The sequence below is a fragment of the Equus quagga genome, chromosome 14 (assembly GCF_021613505.1).
Source record: "Equus quagga isolate Etosha38 chromosome 14, UCLA_HA_Equagga_1.0, whole genome shotgun sequence".
Taxonomy (NCBI): Eukaryota; Metazoa; Chordata; class Mammalia; order Perissodactyla; family Equidae; genus Equus; species Equus quagga.
Window position 1 is genome coordinate 97,216,066 of NC_060280.1, and position 18,288 is coordinate 97,234,353.

At 65.5% G+C, this 18,288-nt stretch overlaps 1 protein-coding gene across 1 annotated transcript in view; it reads right to left on the reverse strand.

Annotated features, from left to right (window-relative positions):
- Positions 1-18,288, reverse strand: part of HCN2 (hyperpolarization activated cyclic nucleotide gated potassium and sodium channel 2) — a 23,513-nt gene that overhangs the window by 1,084 nt on the left and 4,141 nt on the right. Inside the window, exons 2-9 of the mRNA XM_046638341.1 lie at positions 17,893-18,282; positions 8,512-8,935; positions 7,213-7,374; positions 5,941-6,159; positions 4,717-4,863; positions 1,868-2,108; positions 1,525-1,689; positions 4-290 (exon numbers count right to left, since the gene is read on the reverse strand). Of these exons, the coding sequence (XP_046494297.1) occupies positions 4-290; positions 1,525-1,689; positions 1,868-2,108; positions 4,717-4,863; positions 5,941-6,159; positions 7,213-7,374; positions 8,512-8,935; positions 17,893-18,282 (2,035 nt within the window). The remainder of the gene's footprint in view (positions 1-3; positions 291-1,524; positions 1,690-1,867; positions 2,109-4,716; positions 4,864-5,940; positions 6,160-7,212; positions 7,375-8,511; positions 8,936-17,892; positions 18,283-18,288) is intronic.

Genomic DNA, 18,288 nt, shown 5'->3' on the forward strand with positions numbered 1-18,288 from the left:
GGCCGCGCGGCGCACGAGGCGCGGCGAGCCGAGCGCCAGCGGCCCCACGAGCGGGCGCGCCACCTGCGGGCAGAAGCTCATGGCCACGGCCTGCTGCAGCGTGGCGATGGCCGAGGTGACCTGCGGCGGCGGCGGCGGCGGGAAGAGCCCGCGCTGGCCCAGCTCCGCCTGCTGCACCATCTCGCGGTCGTACTTGACGATCTCCTGGATGATGGCGTTCTCCTGGTTGTTGAACACGCCCGAGCTGAGGTCGTGCTGCACCTTGTGCAGCAGGATCGAGTTCTTCTTGCCTGCGGGGGGGGGGGGGGTCAGCGCGGCGGGCAGGCGCCTGCTGTATACAGCGAGAGGGTATGAGTGTCAGCTGAGTAGAGTAAGCAGGTGTGGGCGCCCACTGCATACAGCGAGCGTCCAGGAGAGCTCCTCCTTCATACACCAGGAGGGCAGGGGCGCCTGCTGTATACAGCGAGCACGCGGGAGCTCCTCCTACATACAGCGAGCAAGTATGAGTGTCTGCCATGTAGAGTAAGCAGGTGTGGGCGCCCACTGTACACAGGAAGCACACGTGGGAGCTCCTCCTACATACTGCAAGCATGAGTGTGCTGTGCACAGCAGTCATGTACTGAGCACCTGCTGTGTACAGCATCACACCCAGAACACATGCTTGTGCACAGCCAGTGCTGAGTGCCTACCATCTACACAGAATGTGCTGAGTGCCTACTGTGCACAGCAGGTTGTCAAGTGCCGGTTGTCCATAAACGTGTTGAGCACTGCCTGTGTACTGGGAAGTGTTCCCTCTAACATCTCTTCCCCCCACCCAGGCCTGCTTCTCCAGCCGTCATCTTTATTCCCACAAATAGCCCCAGGGGCCACCTCCCTGATCCTGGGTCTCGTCATCAGCAAGTCCCTAGGGCTTCACCTCAACAGTTTCTGAGGTCCCTGCCTCCCCCTGCAGGCAAGGCCACCTCCACCCCTCTGGAACGCAAATCTGACCAGGTCCTCCCCTGCCTAGCATCACTGTGACCCTCATTGCTCCTGATTGACAGTCCAAACTCCTCCCCCACAGCCCACGAGGCCCCTCCTGTACCCCAGACTCCCTCCTCCCAGCTGCCAGGCCTCGCCCCCACCTCAGGGCCTTTGCATATGCCGTGTCCACTCCTAGAATACACCTTCTCCCTTGCTGTCTGGTCACTCCTCCTCCTGGTCTCCACTCAGCACTACAAGGGCCCCCCCACCACCACCACCCCCAGCCCCTCCTCCACAACAGAAGCCTCTTGAGGGCGGCCCAGGGCCGGCCCCGCGGCTCACCGTCTACACCTCCTGGCACACAAGGTGCTCAACAGATGTTTGCCAAGTGAGCAGAAGTTCTGACAGCTGGGGACACCCAGATTTTCTGGGAAACGGGCTGCATTTGGCCAGGGGAGAAAGCAAGTCAGAGGATCCGGTCTGGGGACCAGGGGGGCCCTGAGGGTCAGCTTGGCCCCGCTGCCTCCCATCCAAGCCTCAGCCCCTCCCGCAGCTGCTCACCGATGCGGTCCAGGCGGTCGATGGCCACCGTCTCGAAGGCCCGCCGCATCATGGGGTACTCCTCCAGCACCTCATTGAAGTTGTCCACGCTCAGTGAGTAGAGGCGGCAGTAGGTGTCAGCCCGAACGCTTGCCGTGCGCCGTCCCCGCGTCAGCAGGCAGATCTCTGCGCGCAGTGCGGGGAGGCGTCCTCAGCCGCCGGGCAACACCCGGCTGCCCCCGGCCACCCTCGGGGCCCTCCCGGCCACCACGGGTGTGCTCTGGCCTCCCAGAGCCCCTTCCGGAGGCCCACCAGCCGCCCCACCCCCTCCTCCGTCCCCGGGTGGGGGCCCGCCGACGCTCACCCCCGAAGTAGGAGCCGTCGGACAGCTTCATCTCCTTGTTGCCCTTAGTGAGCACGCTGACCACGCCGTGCTGGATGAAGTACATCTTCTTCCCGATGGTGCCCTCGCGGATGATGTAGTCGCCCGGCTGGAAGACCTCGAACTTGAGCTTGGTCAGCATGGCCGTGACGAAGTTGGGGTCAGCGTTGGCAAACAGCGGCATCGAGGCCACCAGCTTCCGGCAGTTGAAGTTGACGATCTCCTGCAGGGTCGGGAGGTGGGGCCACATCAGCACACGGCCCGCTCTCGCCTCCCGTCTCGCCCCACCTCTGGGCCCGGTTCACCTCTCGGACCCTCAGTTTCTTTGTCTGTGAAAGTTCAACACTTTAACCTGAAATCCATCTTTCTTTTTTGGGGGGGAAGACTAGCCCTGAGCTAACATCTGCTGCCAATCCTCCTCTTTTTGCTGAGGAAGACTGGCCCTGAGCTCACATCCATGCCCATCTTCCTCTATTTTCTATGCGGGACGACTACCACAGCATGGCGTGCCAAGCGGTGCCACGTCCGCACCCAGGATCTGAACCGGCGAACCCCAAGCCGCCGAGAAGCGGAACATGCACACTTAACCACTGCTCCACCAGGCCGGCCCCGAAATCCATCTTTCTTAACAGGCAGACACTGGAGGTTTTGCCATGAAAGGAGCGAGAACAGACGCGCACAGATTCCCCACACGTAACTCCGTGTTGGTGACGCCGGGTGACACGATTGGACAAGAAAAGGCACTCGGAGACATAGGGAATGGGAAGGGAAAAGTAAAACTGCCTCTGCTGATGCGACCGCCCGGAAACCCTAAAGAATCAGTGGGAAGCGGTAACAATGTGGGAAGTTTGTCAAAATAGCAAGTGATAAAAAAAAGTCAACGTGGAAACCAAGAACCTCAAAACCAATCGGGTGGATGGACGTCCGGTGACGGCTGCCCTGGGCAAAGAGGCTCCTGGGGGCCGGAGTCGTCACACGTGTGATCTGGGAGGCGTCACACGGGGGTTTCACTCCTCGCCCATCCGTGAAGAGCCCTGCGGCACGGACGCTGTGCCGGAGGACGCATTCGGTCAGAAGGGAGCTCACTTTGAGAAGAAATCAAGAGCCTCCACATTTACAAACCAAACCCTCTCAGCAGAAGCTAAAACGGGGGAGACGACCCCACTCACACCATCACCAGGACCTCAGCCGAAAGGCACAGCCTGAATCTGACAAGAAACGTCCAAACTCCTTGAAGAAAACTCAGAAACACTCCCAAAGGCACAGAGGGGAGTGGGACACGCGGTGCCGCACACGGGACTCTGACCGTCGTGAGGACCAGAGACGTCCCCCCCGCCGTCCACTCGTGACGTAACGCGACCCCAGTGAAATGCCACCAGGTGTGCTTTCAGGAACAGGAGCTGGTCGAGTGCATTTAGGACAAACCAGCGAAACAGCAAAACGGCACAATTCGCAGCACAAAGAGCAGGAAGCCGGTGAAAGAGGAGAGCGAGGGCCGGGCCGGCCCTCCCAGCCGCCGAGACGAGTGGGGAGCCTCTGATTCAGGCGGCGGGGGCTCGACCCCCATGGAGCAGACGGCCAGAAATAGACCCAAGCACAACGGGGCTGGACTTGAAGGCAGAAGTGGCCCCGGTCACGGGGCGAAGCCGGACGTGTCCGCCCCGCGGCGGAAGAGGAGCCCAAATCCTATTGTCACGTCACGGTCCAGGGCTGACTCCAGAGGGGTCAGGGGTCCACATGTGCGGTGTGAAACTACACCAGGGCTGGAAGAAAGCGTGGGTGAATGCCCCCAGAACCTGGGCGTGCCATGCAAGTATTGTGCACCTGCTGTATACAGCAGGCAGGTATCGGAGCCGACTCTGCACAGCAAGTATGTATCGCCCGCCTGCTGTCCATACTAAGAAGGTGCTGAGCACCTGCTCTGCACAGCAAGCACACATTTGGCACCTACTGCATACAGCAAAGCGCACGTGGAGCACCTGCTGTGTGCAGCCTAAAACTCCACCACAGCCAAAAAATAAAAAAAAAAGTTAATAGACAAAGGGCCATCGGGATGGAAATCTGTGTCAGAAAGAGTTGAAGTCCTCCAGCTGGAATTGCTGAAAACAACAGAAAGGCCCGAAGGCCTGCAGAAAAACAGCAAAAGTCATGACAGGTCGCAGAGAAACGCAAATAAAACAGCTCTGAGGGGCCGGCGGTGCTGGGGGTTGGCCTGAGGCTCCTCCCGCAACGCGCAGCCCACTCCGGGGGACCCAATGCCTGGCGTCCGGATCCGGGGCAGGCAGCTGAGCGAGGGGCCCACACCCCCAAGCGTGCACCCTGGTTTCGTGTTAAAGAGGAGACGGGGGACACGGCGGGCAGAGGGCCGGACGGAAGCCGGGAAACCTCTGAACACGGAGCCGTGTGGACAGCTACGTAACGGCCAAATACAGGGCTGGGCGGGGGGAGATGGCCCACGGGCACCCGTGTCCTTTGGGGGATAGGAGTGTAGGCAATGGTGGTGGCTGCACCACTCTGACTGCGCTAAAACCCGCTGAGTTTTACGCATGTTCTGGTCTGTGAGGTCTGTCTATGAATGAAGGAATGAATGAATGAATGAATGAATGAACGAACGAGTGAAAATTATCAAACACAGTGAAGTCAGTGCCCCCCAGGAAGAAGCCTCAGAGCCCCACCCCCCCCCCGACCCCGGGCCTGTGTCCCAGCCGCGCGCTCCCCTGGGGCCCACAGGCTCACCCCCAGCCGCCTCCCCGCTCCATCCTTCTGAGCCGCCCCCTCAGGCACCACTGTGGCCTCAGTCCTTCCTGCTCTGCCCAGAGGCCGCGCCTCACCTCGCGCAGCGGCCCGCTCAGCTCGCCCAGGATGCTGTCCTCGTCGAACATCTTGCCCTGGTAGCGGTGCTCATAGTAGTCGTGGATCTTCTGGCGGAAGTCGGCGGGCAGCTTGTGGAAGGACATGTACTGCTCCACTTGCTTGTACTGTAAGGGGGGGGGGGCCGCGTCAGCATCCCCGCTGGGACCCCCGACCACAGCGACAGACCCAGGATGCCCGGCTCCATTGGACGTCAGACACACAGGCAACGAGTTTGGCGTGGCGTGGGGACGGGCCAACGTGAAAGGTCACTCCCGCGTCCTGAGTTTTATCTGGCAACCCCCCCCGGGGCCCCAGGCCCTCAGAGGGGTCCCCCGAGATGCTGGACTCTGTCCCAGAGACCCCAGTCTCGGCCGCTGGCCCCAGCCCCCCTCCCGATGACCTTTCTAGAAACCGCCGCTCAACCCCTCTGAGCAGGGTGGGGGTGCCAGGCCCTGCTGTCTCCAGGACGGTGCCCCAGGGGGGCCCCGGCCCCGCTTCCGCCCCGGCCACAGCTGCCCTGAGCTCAGCGGAACCCGTGACGGCGGGCGGGTGGCGGCACCAGCTCCTGTTTGGGTGCGAGGCCCGCGGCTTCCGGACAGCCGGGGCGCTGGCACCGGGCCCAGCTGACCCGGCCGACCCGGCTGGCACTGCGGGGGGGCTCGCGGCTGCCCAGCCAGGCTGGCGAGGGGGCAGTGGGGCGGGACAGACGGGGCAGCGTCTGGCAGGGGAGCCCAAGCTCACCCTGGGCCTTACGGAGGGGAAACTGAGGCACAGAGGGGAGAGTGAAGCTAGGCTCAATGCTCGCTCTCCCTCGGCCCTTCTCGGCCCCCAGCCCCAGGACTAGCCCCATGGAGGCCCCCCACCCCGAGGACAGATCCGAGAGGCCCGGCATCCTCGCTTCCCCGAGGCTTCCCCTGGGGCCCAGCCGCGTGGTGTGTCCTCCAGCCACCCTGCTGGGCGCTTCCCCGTCCCAGCCCCTCGTGAGCCGGCCCAGAGACCCCCGCGAGAGCCCCACCTCCTACAGAGGTGCCCCCTGTGCCTTCTGCCCCAGGGTGACGCCCCTGGCCTGGCCCCGTCCCGTTCTGACCCCCTCACTCCTGTCTCCCTCCTGGGCTTCCACCCCCCTCAGGACCTGGAAGGATGGCGGGGTGGCCTCCCCAAACCCCCAGACCCGGGGCAGGGCCACGCCTCCCCTCTCAGACCTTCTCCTGGTACTGGCGCCGCGAGGAGTCCAGCGACTGGATGAGGGCCGTGGCGTGGCCGATGAACATGGCGTAGCAGGTGGCGCCCACGATCATGCTCAGCATCGTCAGCCAGATGTCCGTCATGCTCTCAGGCGCCTGCCGCCCGTACCCGATGCAGAGCATGTGGCTCATGGCCTTGAAGAGCGCGAAGGAGTAGAGCTCGCTCCACGAGTGGTTCTGCAAGGCCGCGGGGGAGGGGGGCGGGTGGGTAGGGGCTCACGGCCCCCAGGGAGCCACCCGACCCCAAGGGCCCCGCCTGCCCATCCTCCCCCGGGCACCCGAGGTGGTGAGTTCCCCGTGTCCAAAGGTAACCGAGAGAAACTGAGACTCAGGCAGGTGACAGGATGTGTGCATGTCACAGCGAGCGAGCGGCAGGGGCAGGTCTGAAGCCGCCTCCTCACTCCACTCTTGGGGAAACTGAGGCTCAGAAGGGCCACAGTCTGGCCCTGGGGGCTCAGGAGCCCCCCCCCCCCCCCCCTCTCAGCCTCTCATCAGAGTGTCTGTGAGGCTGAGAGCATGTAGAAGTTCCAAGGATCCCCAGGGGCGGTGAGCTGGGGACACTGGGATCGGGCCAGAGGGCCCGGGAGGACCCCCTGCCAGTCCTCGGTTGACCCGGCCGTGGGAGGGGTGGCGGGGCCCCATTCAGGAAACAGCACAGCAGGCCCGCGTGTCCGCCAGACAATGAGCCGCCTCAGCCGGCAGCTGTGCCAGGCGCCGGGCGGGCGCCCTCTGCCGCTCCGCGCCCACCAGCGCCCACCTGCTCTGTGCGTGACTCCACGCACATCGCATGCCCCCCCCACCCCAGACGCACCCAGTGGGCGGGAGAAAGTCTCCCCGTGGTGCCCACCCGACTTTAACGCCTGCCCGCACCCAGGCGCTGGGCCTCCCTCCATCGATTTTTATTTCTGGCCCATGAGGCACTTTCCCACTGGAGGGTCAGGACATAAAACGGTCTTTTAAATAAATGCACGTGAATAAAAAAGTGGAGGCGACCTGGTAAAAAAAGTAACGGGACGATGTCATCCCTGGTGACACAGCCGTCGCGGTCAAGGACGTGCGTCTCATTGGTCTGGGGTCTGAGAGGCTCAAAGTGGGGACCGGAGCCGCGAGGGGCCCTGATGGGGGGTTTCAGGCGTTGCGCACTCCTGTGGGAGCGCTGGGGTCTGAGCCGGGGCCTCAGTTTCCCTGTCTGCGCGGCGGGCCGGGGCGCCGGCGGGCGGGCGGGCTCACCACCATGCCATTGATGGACACCCAGCAGTTGCGGGGGAAGTCCTGCAGCATCGGCACCAGAAACTGCAGGCAGCCGTCCCAGTGGCACAGCAGCAGCATCATGCTGATGAGGTTGCAGATGCGCATGACCGCGCTCGCCAGGTCGTAGGTCATGTGGAAGATCTGGGGGCGGAGGGGCCGGCGTGAGGGTCCCGCAGACACCCCGACAGCGGGAAGCGGGAGGAAGACGCTCCCCCCCGCTCCCCGACAAGGGGACCCACATTCCCCCCAGCAGCGCTCTGAGAGGCGCCCCCGTCGCACGGCGACCCTCACGCGGCCCGTGCGGCCCCTGCTCCCGGGAGGCCCAGCTGCTTCTGGTGGATGAAACGTCCTAGAGCAGACACGTGGCCCCTGCCCAGCCCGCCGCCCACCCTCTCTCTCTGGACCCCCTCGTGCCCACTCGCTTCCCCCTGGAGCCTTGTCCCGCCCTGGAAACTGAGGGCGACATCGCTGGGCACAGGCGGCAGGAGGTGGGTCCCGACTTGGGGGAGAGGAGCGTGACTTCGCTTCCCTGAGCCTCAGTTTCCCCATTGCCAACGGACTATGGATTCCTCCTCTCAAGGACAGAATGAAGAGAAGGGGCACGGATGCGTCGAGGGTCAGCACTGTGCTCTGGGTGACCCCACCCTGCGGATCTGCCCCGTAGGGACCCCTGTGACCCCACCCCGTGGCCCCCCCATGACTCTGCTCCTGTGCCTGTCACAGGGTTTATCTTCTCCCTGGGGACACAGCCCTGGACCCTCGGAGCCCGGAGCAGAGCCACCATCACGGCCCCGCCCCCACACCACGGGCCCCGCCCCCACACCCACAGCCACGCTTCCTGCACCCATCAAAGTCCCTCCACCGCATCCCTGGCCATGCCCCCTGCGCACACCACAGCCCCGCCCCACCCATGGCCACGCCCCCGTATCATGTCCACGCCCCCTGCGCCCATCAAGCCCTCATCACACATCCGTGGCCCCGCCCCATCCCCGTGGCCCCGCCCATCCCAGTGGCCCCGCCCCCGTATCGTGTCCACGCCCCCTGTGCCCATCAAGCCCTCATCCCACATCCGTGGCCCCGCCCTATCCCCGTGGCCCCGCCCCCTGTGCACATCAAGCTCTCATCGCACATCCGTGGCCCCGCCCCGTCCCCGTGGCCCCGCCCCCGTATCGTGTCCCCACCCCCTGCGTCCATCAAACCCTAATCCCAATCCGTGGCCCCGCCCCGTCCCCGTGGCCCCGCCCCCTGTGCCCCGGCCCCGCCCCGGGCCGCCCTCACCTCCTCCCACTGGTGGATGTAGCGGATGAGGCGCGACAGGCGCAGCAGGCGCAGCAGACTGAGGATCTTGGTGAAGCGCACGATGCGCAGGGCGCGCGCCGTCTTGTAGACCTCGGAGTCGATGCCCTTCTCCACGATGAGAAAGATGTAGTCCACGGGGATGGAGGACACGAAGTCCACCACGAACCACGTGCGCAGGTACTTCTTCTTGATCTTCTCGGGGTCCAGGATGATCTCCGTGTTGTCCTCGATCACGATGCCCGTGCGGAAGTTCAGCACCAGGTCCATGAGGAAGAACGTGTCCGAGACCACGTTGAACACGATCCACGGGGCCGTGGTCTCGTCCTTGAAGAAGGTGATGCCCACGGGGATGATGATGAGGTTCCCCACCATGAAGAGCAGCATGGTGAAGTCCCAGTAGAACCTGTGGGGAGGCGGGCCGTCACTGCTCTGCGCCTTTGCCCTCGTGGTGACCCCTGCGGACCGCCGTCTCCACCGGCACATGTGCCTTCGAGGACCAGCCCGGGTCGTCCCTCCTCCTGCAAAGCCAAGACTTCGGCCTGGCTCACGGCTGGCGTGGACCTCGCCTCCAGGAAGCCCTCCCACGCCTAAGACAGCACCCAACTCACCCCACTGCCCGCTGGGTTTCCCCAGCCCGGGTCCCTCCCGCTGGCCCAGTCCTGGCACAAGTCGGCATCCAGAAAACATTAGGGAGAAGGAGAAAGGAGGCAGCAGAGAGGAGCTGGGCGTGGAGAGGGCATGTGGAGCGTTGGGCCTGCTGGGCAGCAGGCGCGGTGGGGACATGGGGGCCAGAGAGGGCAGGGTGGGAGCTGGATGTGCACAGCCCGATGTCCAGGGCTGGGGGGTCCCAACGCCGTCCCACGCGGCCGAGCTTCCACGTGGGGCACTGGAAGGCTGAGGGGAGGGGTCTGGCTGTTTCCATTTCAGGAAGCAATCCTGGGGGCCAGACACAGGGAGGAGGCGGGGCGCCCGTCCAGGAGGGAGGAAGAGAGCTTGGTAGGGACCTGAGCGATACACCCAGGACGATACACGTCCCCGAGGTCGGTTCCAAAACCCCGCCTGGGAAGCGCTCTCAGAGAAAGGCCCGGTCATTCAAAAAATACCTGCTGACGGCCGGGCACGGTGTTCTGAATAAAGCTCGTTCCCAGGAGGACATACGGACGCAGCAAAAGGCCACAGGGACAGACACCCGGCCCCATAGCAACCGAGCAAACGCACATCAAACCGGCTCCGAGGGAGGACTGCCTGTCGGTTCCTCAAAAAGTTAAACAGAATCATCATCTGACGCTGCGGTCCAGCTCCCAGGACCCGAGAGCCGGGACTCGAACAAGCACCTGTACCCAGGCGCCCACAGCAGCGCCAGACGGTGGACACACCCAAAGGTCCCTCAGTGGGTGAAGAGACGCACACATGAGTCCACCCACACGCTGGACTATTATGCAGCCATGAAGAGGAGCGAGGCCCTGACACGGCTGCACGTGGAGGGACCTGCACCCACGACGCTCAGGGAGAGAAGCAGACACAGAAGGACACACGGCGTGGGACCCCATGGACGGGAAACATCCAGAACAGGCAGATCCACAGACAGAGAGCGGGCTCGTGGGGGCCAGGGGCTGGGGGGGGGGTGGGGTGGGAATGGGAGTTTCTGCTTGGGAAGATGAGAAAGTTCTGGAAATGGATCGGCCGATGGTTGCACAACAATGTAATTATACTTAATGCCACTCAACTGTGCACTTTTAAGTTGTTAACTGCTGAATTTCATGTTATATATATGTTAACACTGTAAAAAAGACCCTGGGGGGCTGGGGGTCTCCTGAGGAGCAAGTGCCCCAGGTTGGAGGTCTGAACCCACACGCCCGTCTAGGTTCAAGTAAAGGAGGGCTCGAATTCTGAACAGAGTCATTTATTTGATTTTGCCCCTGACTTTGCAGAGACACCCACCCCGGATCACGTCAGCCCACTCAGCTCTCTTGAGAGTTTCCTCCTCCCGTAGGCCCGGCTCCCTCCCCGTCACGGCCGGAGTCCCCACGTCCACTTAGAGAAGGCTCCATCCCACATGGGCAGACAGGGCCTGGACGGACCTCAAAGGCTGCCACTCCTGGGCCTCTCCTCTCGCATGAACAGAAGAAGAGACTGAGGTTCCAAGGGGCTGGAGAGACTCGCCCAAATTAGCACAAGTAAATAAAAAGCCGCAAATCCAGTGCTGGCCTCAGTGAGCTCCCTATTTTGGGAGCCGCTGTGAATTGGCTCTTTCTGGACGGCCCTGCGAGGGAAGAGCTATTAAACGCCACGCCTGCCTGGTGACCCAGGCGTTCCACTTCGGGGAATTGAGCCCAAGGAAACTGTCCAAGAGGAAGAGAAAAAAATTAAAAAGCGATTTGTACCAAGATGTTCACAGCGGCTCGGTCTGCAACAGCCAGAGCCTGGAAGGGACCCAGCGTCTGACACCAGGGAGGCAGCAGCCAGACTGGGCTGACACCCAGCTCTCCTGCCCTCGGGCAGGCGTGACCTTGGGCAAGTGCCTCCAGCCTCTGGGAACCTCAGTCTCTTCTTCTATCCATCTGGGGGGAGCCCAGGGAGTGGCAGCCTTGGAGGGTCCCCCTGAGGCTGCCCGGCCCACCCGTGATGAGCGGCCTCGGGGGGCCTCACCACCATGGGGAGGGAGCTGCAAAACCCGCCCGGGGTGGATGAAGACCTTGAGAGCTAGACGGGGCCACGTGACCCGGGGGTGCGTGTGAAGGGCAAAATCAAATGACTGCTGGAAATTCGACCCCTCCTTTGCCTGAATCTAGACGAACTGTGGGGCTCAGACTCCGGTGCTGGGGCATCTGCTCATCCTCCAGAGCCCCAGGGCCCAGCATCCGACGGGACTGGGGGTCCCACCTGCCTGCTGGCCCCGCTCCCCGTCCCCAACCCCTAGGGCATCCGCTGCACAGCTAATCCTGCCCTGAGTCCTCTCTGGACTGAGACCTGACTCCCTCCTTCATGGCACACGACCAAGCAAGCAGGAAAGAGTAACTGAGAAGGCCGGGGCGCCTAGAAACCACGGGGGGGATAGCTAGAAACCACCATGGGGGTCCTAGAAACCACCAGGGAGCCAGAGACCATGGGGGTGACTAGAAACCACCAGGGGCCCACGGCGGGGGGGGGGGGGGGGGGGGCGAGGCGCAACCGCGGGGGGGGGCCGGGGGGGGGGGGGGGGAGGACAGCTAGAAACCACCAGGGGGCCTAGAAACAAGGGGGGTCTAGAAACCACTGAGGTGGGGGTGTCCTAGAAACCACCAAGAGGGCCTAAAAACAATCTAAATGGCCACAGAGCTGAGGGCATACTTGACGGTCTCCCCTTCTATCCTTGGGGTGGGGTGAAGGAGGGGCAGGCACCACTTCCCCACTGACAGACCGGAGCAGTGGCCCAGCCCGGGAGTGAGGACGAAGAACTGAGACCCAGGCCCGCAGCCCCCAGGGCCCGCCCCGTGTCCACTGCCCCCACTGTCCGGGGAACGGCCCCTGCAGGCCGGAGGCCCAGCCCCCTCCCCCCGCCGTCACGTGGTGCGGCCTGTCTTCCAGGCGGGTGGCGTCCCCGGGCTCAGAGCAGCCGGTGCAGAGGACAGGGGACCAGGGCGGGGCTGAGGGGCAGGACGGCCCAGCGCATCCCCGGGGCATCCCGCCAGCTCCAATGGGGAGACCCCCCCCCACCCGGCCTGGGGCCCTGACCCTCGTCCCTCCAGCCAGCCTGGTCCCCCTGGAAGGGGCAGGAGGAGGAAGAGGGGAAACTGAGGCCTGGGGCAGAGGGTCCAGGTAGGGGACGGAGCAGCCTCCCACGTTGGGCTGCCCCAGGGGCCACGGGGGACACAGTCAGGCAGCAGCAGGGGCCTGGCGCACAGTCAGCCCGCGGCTGCCAGCCTCTCCCTTGTCAGACCCCGGCTGGGACCAAGGAGCAGCCGCTCAGCCGTCCCGGGGGATGCTCAGCAAGAACATCAGACAGAGAAACTGAGGCACGGCAAGTGTTATGTGACAGAACCCAGGCGGCCAGACTTCCAGGCTGGAGCTCAGGCCATGGGGTCACCTTCCTGCTTCTGGCACTCAGGGCCCCTTGCTTTGAAGTTCCCGAGGTGACAAGTGCCCCGTTCCTCCAGGACAGAGCGGGCGGCGCCAGACGAGGGCCAGGGGGTCTTTGCCCCCCACCCCTGGGCAGGGGCATCCTGGGAGCTCGGCCAAGGCCCCACGGCCGGTGGTCAGGGACACTGTGGGCAAGGGCGGCCGGCTCCCTCCTCACAGGACCGAGGGGCGAGAAGCCAGAACCGGGCAGGAAGCAGTGGGAATTACGTTCAGCAAATCCGCGGGATCAGGGGCCGAAGTGGGCGATTAAGGGTGATCAGGGATGGAGGGTCAGGGCCGAGCCCTCGGATATGGAGTCACGGATCCCAGCCGGCGTCAGGGCTTATGAAAGGGACACTCTCGCCGGGGAAGAGGCCAGATTCCCAGGCGATCCCAAAACGGGGCAGGCCGTGGGGCCGATTGTGCGCTGGGCCCAGAGGACACGCGGTGACCGGACCAACCTGGGGGCCCAGCCGGGGTCGTGGGACGGACGTCCCACACAGACAGATAAATGGACGGAATGCTTCACAGGGGGCCCTTTAGCCGGGGTGGGCACGGAGGGCTTCTTGGAGGAGGCGGCATTTGGGCGGATGATGGAGAAGGAGCCGATTGGTGCAGTTCGCTGCAGAAGGAACAGCAGGTGCCAGGGTCCCGTGGCTGCTGTGGGGCTTCCCGGTGCAAGGCCAGCGGGCGGTCGGGACTGGAGTAGAGGGAGTGAAGGGAGGTGAGAGGAGATGAGGGAGGGTGTGGGGCCTCCGGGACCACGGTGGGAGGTTTCAGGCGAGAGGGAAGCTGCTGGCAGCGGGGGTTCAGGAAGGGGGCCGAGGGTGGCATCCAGGCAGGAGACGGATGGCCTCTGCGGGTTGGATGTGGGGTGGGTTCGCTGACGGGGTCGGTGCAGCAGGGTGCAGCTGAGCAAGTGGGTGGCCTGAGGGACCCCCGGAGCAGCCCCGGAGCCCCTGGGCCGTGAGGGGGCTGGGGGACGTGAAGGTTTTCAGGTGGGAGATTCAGGGACCAGAAATTCCAGATTCTGGCGGGAAGCCCCCGGAGAGAGGAAGGAGCCCCGGCCGGACCCTTCGCACGGACCACAGAGCGTCCTGGGCCTCCCGCCTGGGAAACGGGTTTGTCCACGGCCCCCCCGCTCGGAGCGCCTGGCTGCCGGGTCCAGAGTCACCCTCGACCCCGCCCCCCAGCCCCGACTCTGGATAATGCTGGTTTAGTCCCGTGAGCTGACACGTGGATTTGCTGAGCCCCATCCTGCTCCCCCGCTGATCCGCCGGGCCAGCTGGGTGGGGGGGACACGGGCTCTGGTCCCGTCGTCAGTTCTTCAAGCCGGCCCCCCTCCACCGTCCCAGTCCCCCGGGGGCCCCAGAGGATGGGACACAGATACAGGGCAGCATCTGGGGCCAGAAAAGAGACCGGCTCCTCTCTCGGCCCTCAGGCCTCCCCGGGAGGACGCACCCGCAGCAGGAGAGACTCGGGTCGGACCCCAGAGGCACTTACAGCCTCAGGAGCCGGTGAAGAGCCAGCCGCCCACCCTCTCGCTCTAGGGAGACTGGGAGCTCCTGAGGGAAAACCCCAGACCCACCAGGGCCCCCCCCGACCTCCAGGTCACTCCCATGACGACCAGCCGAGGAGGCGGTGGGAAGCGGCAGGAGAAGCCGACAACCCATCCCCCCACACCCCACCACCTCCTGCTTCACCACCTCAGACTCGGTACGTTCGAGCCCGTCTGGCCCCCAGAATCAGGGCCACCCGGGTGAAGGGAGCGGGAATTAACTACATTTACTTTTTAAATTATTTTGGGGCAGACGCAGAAGGCCCCAGGCGCTCCGCGAGGCCCACTGCCCTCCTTCATCCGTTGGTTTTCACGTTTGTCCCCAAAGAAGGAAAGTCAAACCTCCTGATCCCAACCCTCCCCTCTGTGCCTGGAACTCGCGCCTCGGCCGCCCGCCCGCTCCAGGGTCGCCTCCCAAGACGGCTGCGTGTGAGCCGCGGCCCCGCTGTGCTGGTGCGGGAACAGCCTCAGGCGAGCCCCGGCTGGTCCAGAGCCGCCCGGGACACGAGGCCGCGAGCTGACCCGCCTCCGCCCAGCACCCCACGTGCCTGTCGCCTGGTCCCCAGACACGTCCGGGGCCCCCGTGTGGCCCGGCCCCGGGGAGGGACGGGGACCTCGACAGGCCGTGAGCCCGTGGCCGGGCCGGGAGGCAGGTGAGCAGCGCTGAGCAGCAAGGCCACTGGGGAGGGAGTGCGGGCGGGCGGGCGGGCAGTGTGGGCACCAGATGGGGCCATGCCGACGGGCAGGCAGGGCCGGCCTGGGGAGGCGACCCGGGAGCCGGAGGGGGGAGGGCAGGCATTGGGAGGATGGGGTGCAAAGGCTCGAGCTCCACGGACGGGGAGCAGAAAGGGGGTGAGATCTGAGGCCCGGAGAGATGCTGGCATGCACCTCCCCCTCATAGTGCCGCATTTGGGGAAACCGAGGCAGCGAGGCCCAGCGGGGACTGGAGGCCAGGCCCAGGCAGCACAGGTCTCTCTGCAGACCGCCCAGGACACTGTCCCCAGCGCAGCCGGCCCCACGCACTCCTGCCTCCTGGCCTTGGCCCAGCTGTTCTCTGGCCCCCCCACCTGGGGACACCTCCCTCTGCCCAGGTCCATTTGTCAAGAGCCTCCCTCCCTGGGGCCTCTGCAAACACAGAGGGCGGCACGGCCAGGGCTGTTCCAGGCCACCAACATTAACTGTCCCATTCTTGGTGCCAGGCGGGTGCCAGGCCCGTGCGCACGGGACGGGCTCCACAGGCAACAGAGTCACAGCTCGGGGAGTGGAGCCGCAGCGCGCCCGGGCGGGACCTGGGGGCCTGGGGCTCCCTCTCCACCCCCCTCCCTTGTCAATCGCATGCGGTGGGCAGATACGGGCCCCAACGGGACGGTGGTGAGCACAAGGGGAAGCAATCGTGGAAAAACAGACCCGCAGGCTCCATGCTGGGTTTCTAAACACGAACACACACACGCAAACATAGAGATGACCCACAGCCCGGGCCCGGGCGCCCCTGACATCTTGAACGATCCCCAGAATGCCTATTTCCTCCCATTCTTCTTGGCCTGGACAGGACCTGGCCAGAGGCCAGGCTGCCTGGTGGTCAAGAGAGTGGACACTGGGGCCTGCAGGCCAGGTGTGACTCCCCCATCTGCCCCTGATGAGCTGTGTGGCTTTGGGCAGGTGACTTTACCTCTCTGTGCCCCCCTTTCCTGACATGAGGATTAATCGACATTGGTCAGGTGCTCTGACAGCGCCCGGCCCAGGGTGGGTTTAGGAAGTGTTGCTTCGGTCGGGTGCTTGGGGTCTGCCCCTGTATCAAATGAAGGGTCTGGGGGGGGGCACAGTTCCCGAAACACGGGGGCTTGTGGAGGCCCTGCTGCACCCCAGCTTGGCGACACCTTAAGTTTTTAATTTGACTGTGGCTCCCCTAGTCCCAGCTACTACGGCCCACACTGGCCCCGGCTTGCTCCCCTCTATTTTACCCGTCATCTGTGCAGCCGGACCGCATGGCCTGCCCAGGGTCCCATGGTGGCTGCTCACTGGGGGCCACAGGACGGGGAGGCCCAACACCTCCTCCGGGCAGCCCTCACCCCAGGCCACACACAACCCCCTCTGCAGCCAAGAGGAAGCCCGGGGCCTCCCACCACCCAGGGGACGCTGCAGGCAGACACGCCGGAGGGGACGGGGGGAATGGCTACCTTCTGCAGCCCCTCCCCCTGCCCAGCATGTCACTGAAGTCCCTGCCCAGCCAGCTGGCACTAGCTGTCCATTCACAGTGGGGCCAGGCAGGCCGGGAAGCCTGGGACTCGAGTCTGTCCGCATCTCACGCACCGAGATGCTCTCCCGGCCTGGACTGTCGACAGAGGAACGCTGAGCCATCTGGGCCTCCCCCCGGGGCCCCTGGAACCTTGGCCTCTCCCACAACCTGAGCCAGTGGTCAAGCCAGTCCAGCATCCACCTCCCAGGGGAGGGCTGAGGGCTGAGGGCTGAGAGGTTGGAATCCCAGACTTCCTTCCAGCCTCTGTCCCCGACTCTGTGCCCTGGGCCTCAGTTTCCTTGTTTGTCAAGCACTGGGGCTTGGGGAAGGGCCAAGGAAGGGGAGAGCCCACAGCCCCTTTCCCTGCTCTGGGGACCCAGAAGCCAGTGGGGTCGCGGACCGGGCTCCGGCCCAGGGGACGCGGCTGCTGTCCGCGGTGCTGAAACCGCGCCCGGCGGAGAGACGGACCCGGCGGCGGCGGGACCCACAGCGCCCAGCTCCCCGGACACACATCCCCCACGTACACAGCTCGCCCCCACTGCCCGCCGAAGCACACCCGCCCGGGCACACACACGCTCACACACCCCATCTCTCTCCAGCACACACCAGTGACCCATCCCGCAGACACACCCCTAGCGACACGCCTCCCCCCCTCGCTCGGCCCTCACCCCTAGGACCCCCGCCCCCCGCGGTCACATGCCCGTGACCACACACACGGCCTGCAGTGATCCGCACCGTTCGCACTCGCAGGCCATGCGCGCGCCCAGGAGCCAGAACCGCAAACACACACAGCCCGTGACCTGTGCCGGGCCTCGCTCTGAGCCCTTCCGCGCATCCACCGGCTTAATCCACATCAGCATCCACACACCCACTGACACATGGGCACACCACCCGGCGCTGGGCTGACGCGGCTCAGAGAAGACATAGCGCCGGGGCCTCTCGGTGCCCCCTCCTCACGCGGTGTCCAGGCCCGGGGACCTGGGACGCGCCTGGCTGCGGCGCGGGGCGCAGGTGGCGACCGTGGGAGGGGGCCGTGTTCGCTTAACCCCTTCGCCGCCAGCCTCTCCGGGCGCGTCCTTCCACTCCGGGCGCCCTTCCTTCCCTCCTCCCTCCTTCCGCGCCGCCGCCTCCTGGGCGCTCACGTTCCCCTCTATTCGTCCTCTCCGCCCCTGCGCCCTCAGACCCCGGTCCTGCGGCCCGTGACGTGCGCCCACCCCGCGGGGCGGGGGATGTCAGGTGCGCGGGAGGGGGCGCGCCGGGGTCACGGCGGCAACCCGCGCGCGCCTCCCAGCGCCCCTCCAAGGGCGGAGCCCCGCGCGCCCAGGTCATTCCGGGGCGGGTCCCGGACGCGCCTGAGGTCACCAGGGGGCCCCTAGGTCACCCGCGGGGCGCGCCGCCCCGCCCTGCGAGGCTCTCCAAGGACGGCCACCGTGCGCGCCCGCTCGCCGCGCCCCCCGCGGCGCCGCACCTGAAGTCGCTGTAGGGGTGGATGATCCAGGCCCCCGCCGACTTGACGCGCTCCTGCTCGCGCTCCACCGCCTTCTGGCTGCCGAACATCCGCAGCGAGAACTTGTTGACGCCGGGCTGCAGGAGCGCGCCGAACTGGCGCTGCATGAAGCTGGCCTGGCTGCCGTGCGGCTCCCCCGCCGGGCCCGCCTCCTCGCTGCCCGCCTCGTCCGCCGGCCCCGGGCCCGCGCCCGCCCCGCGGCACGAGAACGACACCTTGGGGCCCCGCGCCGGGCCCTCGGGCCCCGCGGGGCTGCACTGCGGCTCGCCGCGCCCGCACTCGCCGTTCGGGCTGCCCTTGGCCGTGCTGGCCGCGCCCGGGGTGCCCGGCCGGCCGCACGAGCTGTCGCGGCTGCGG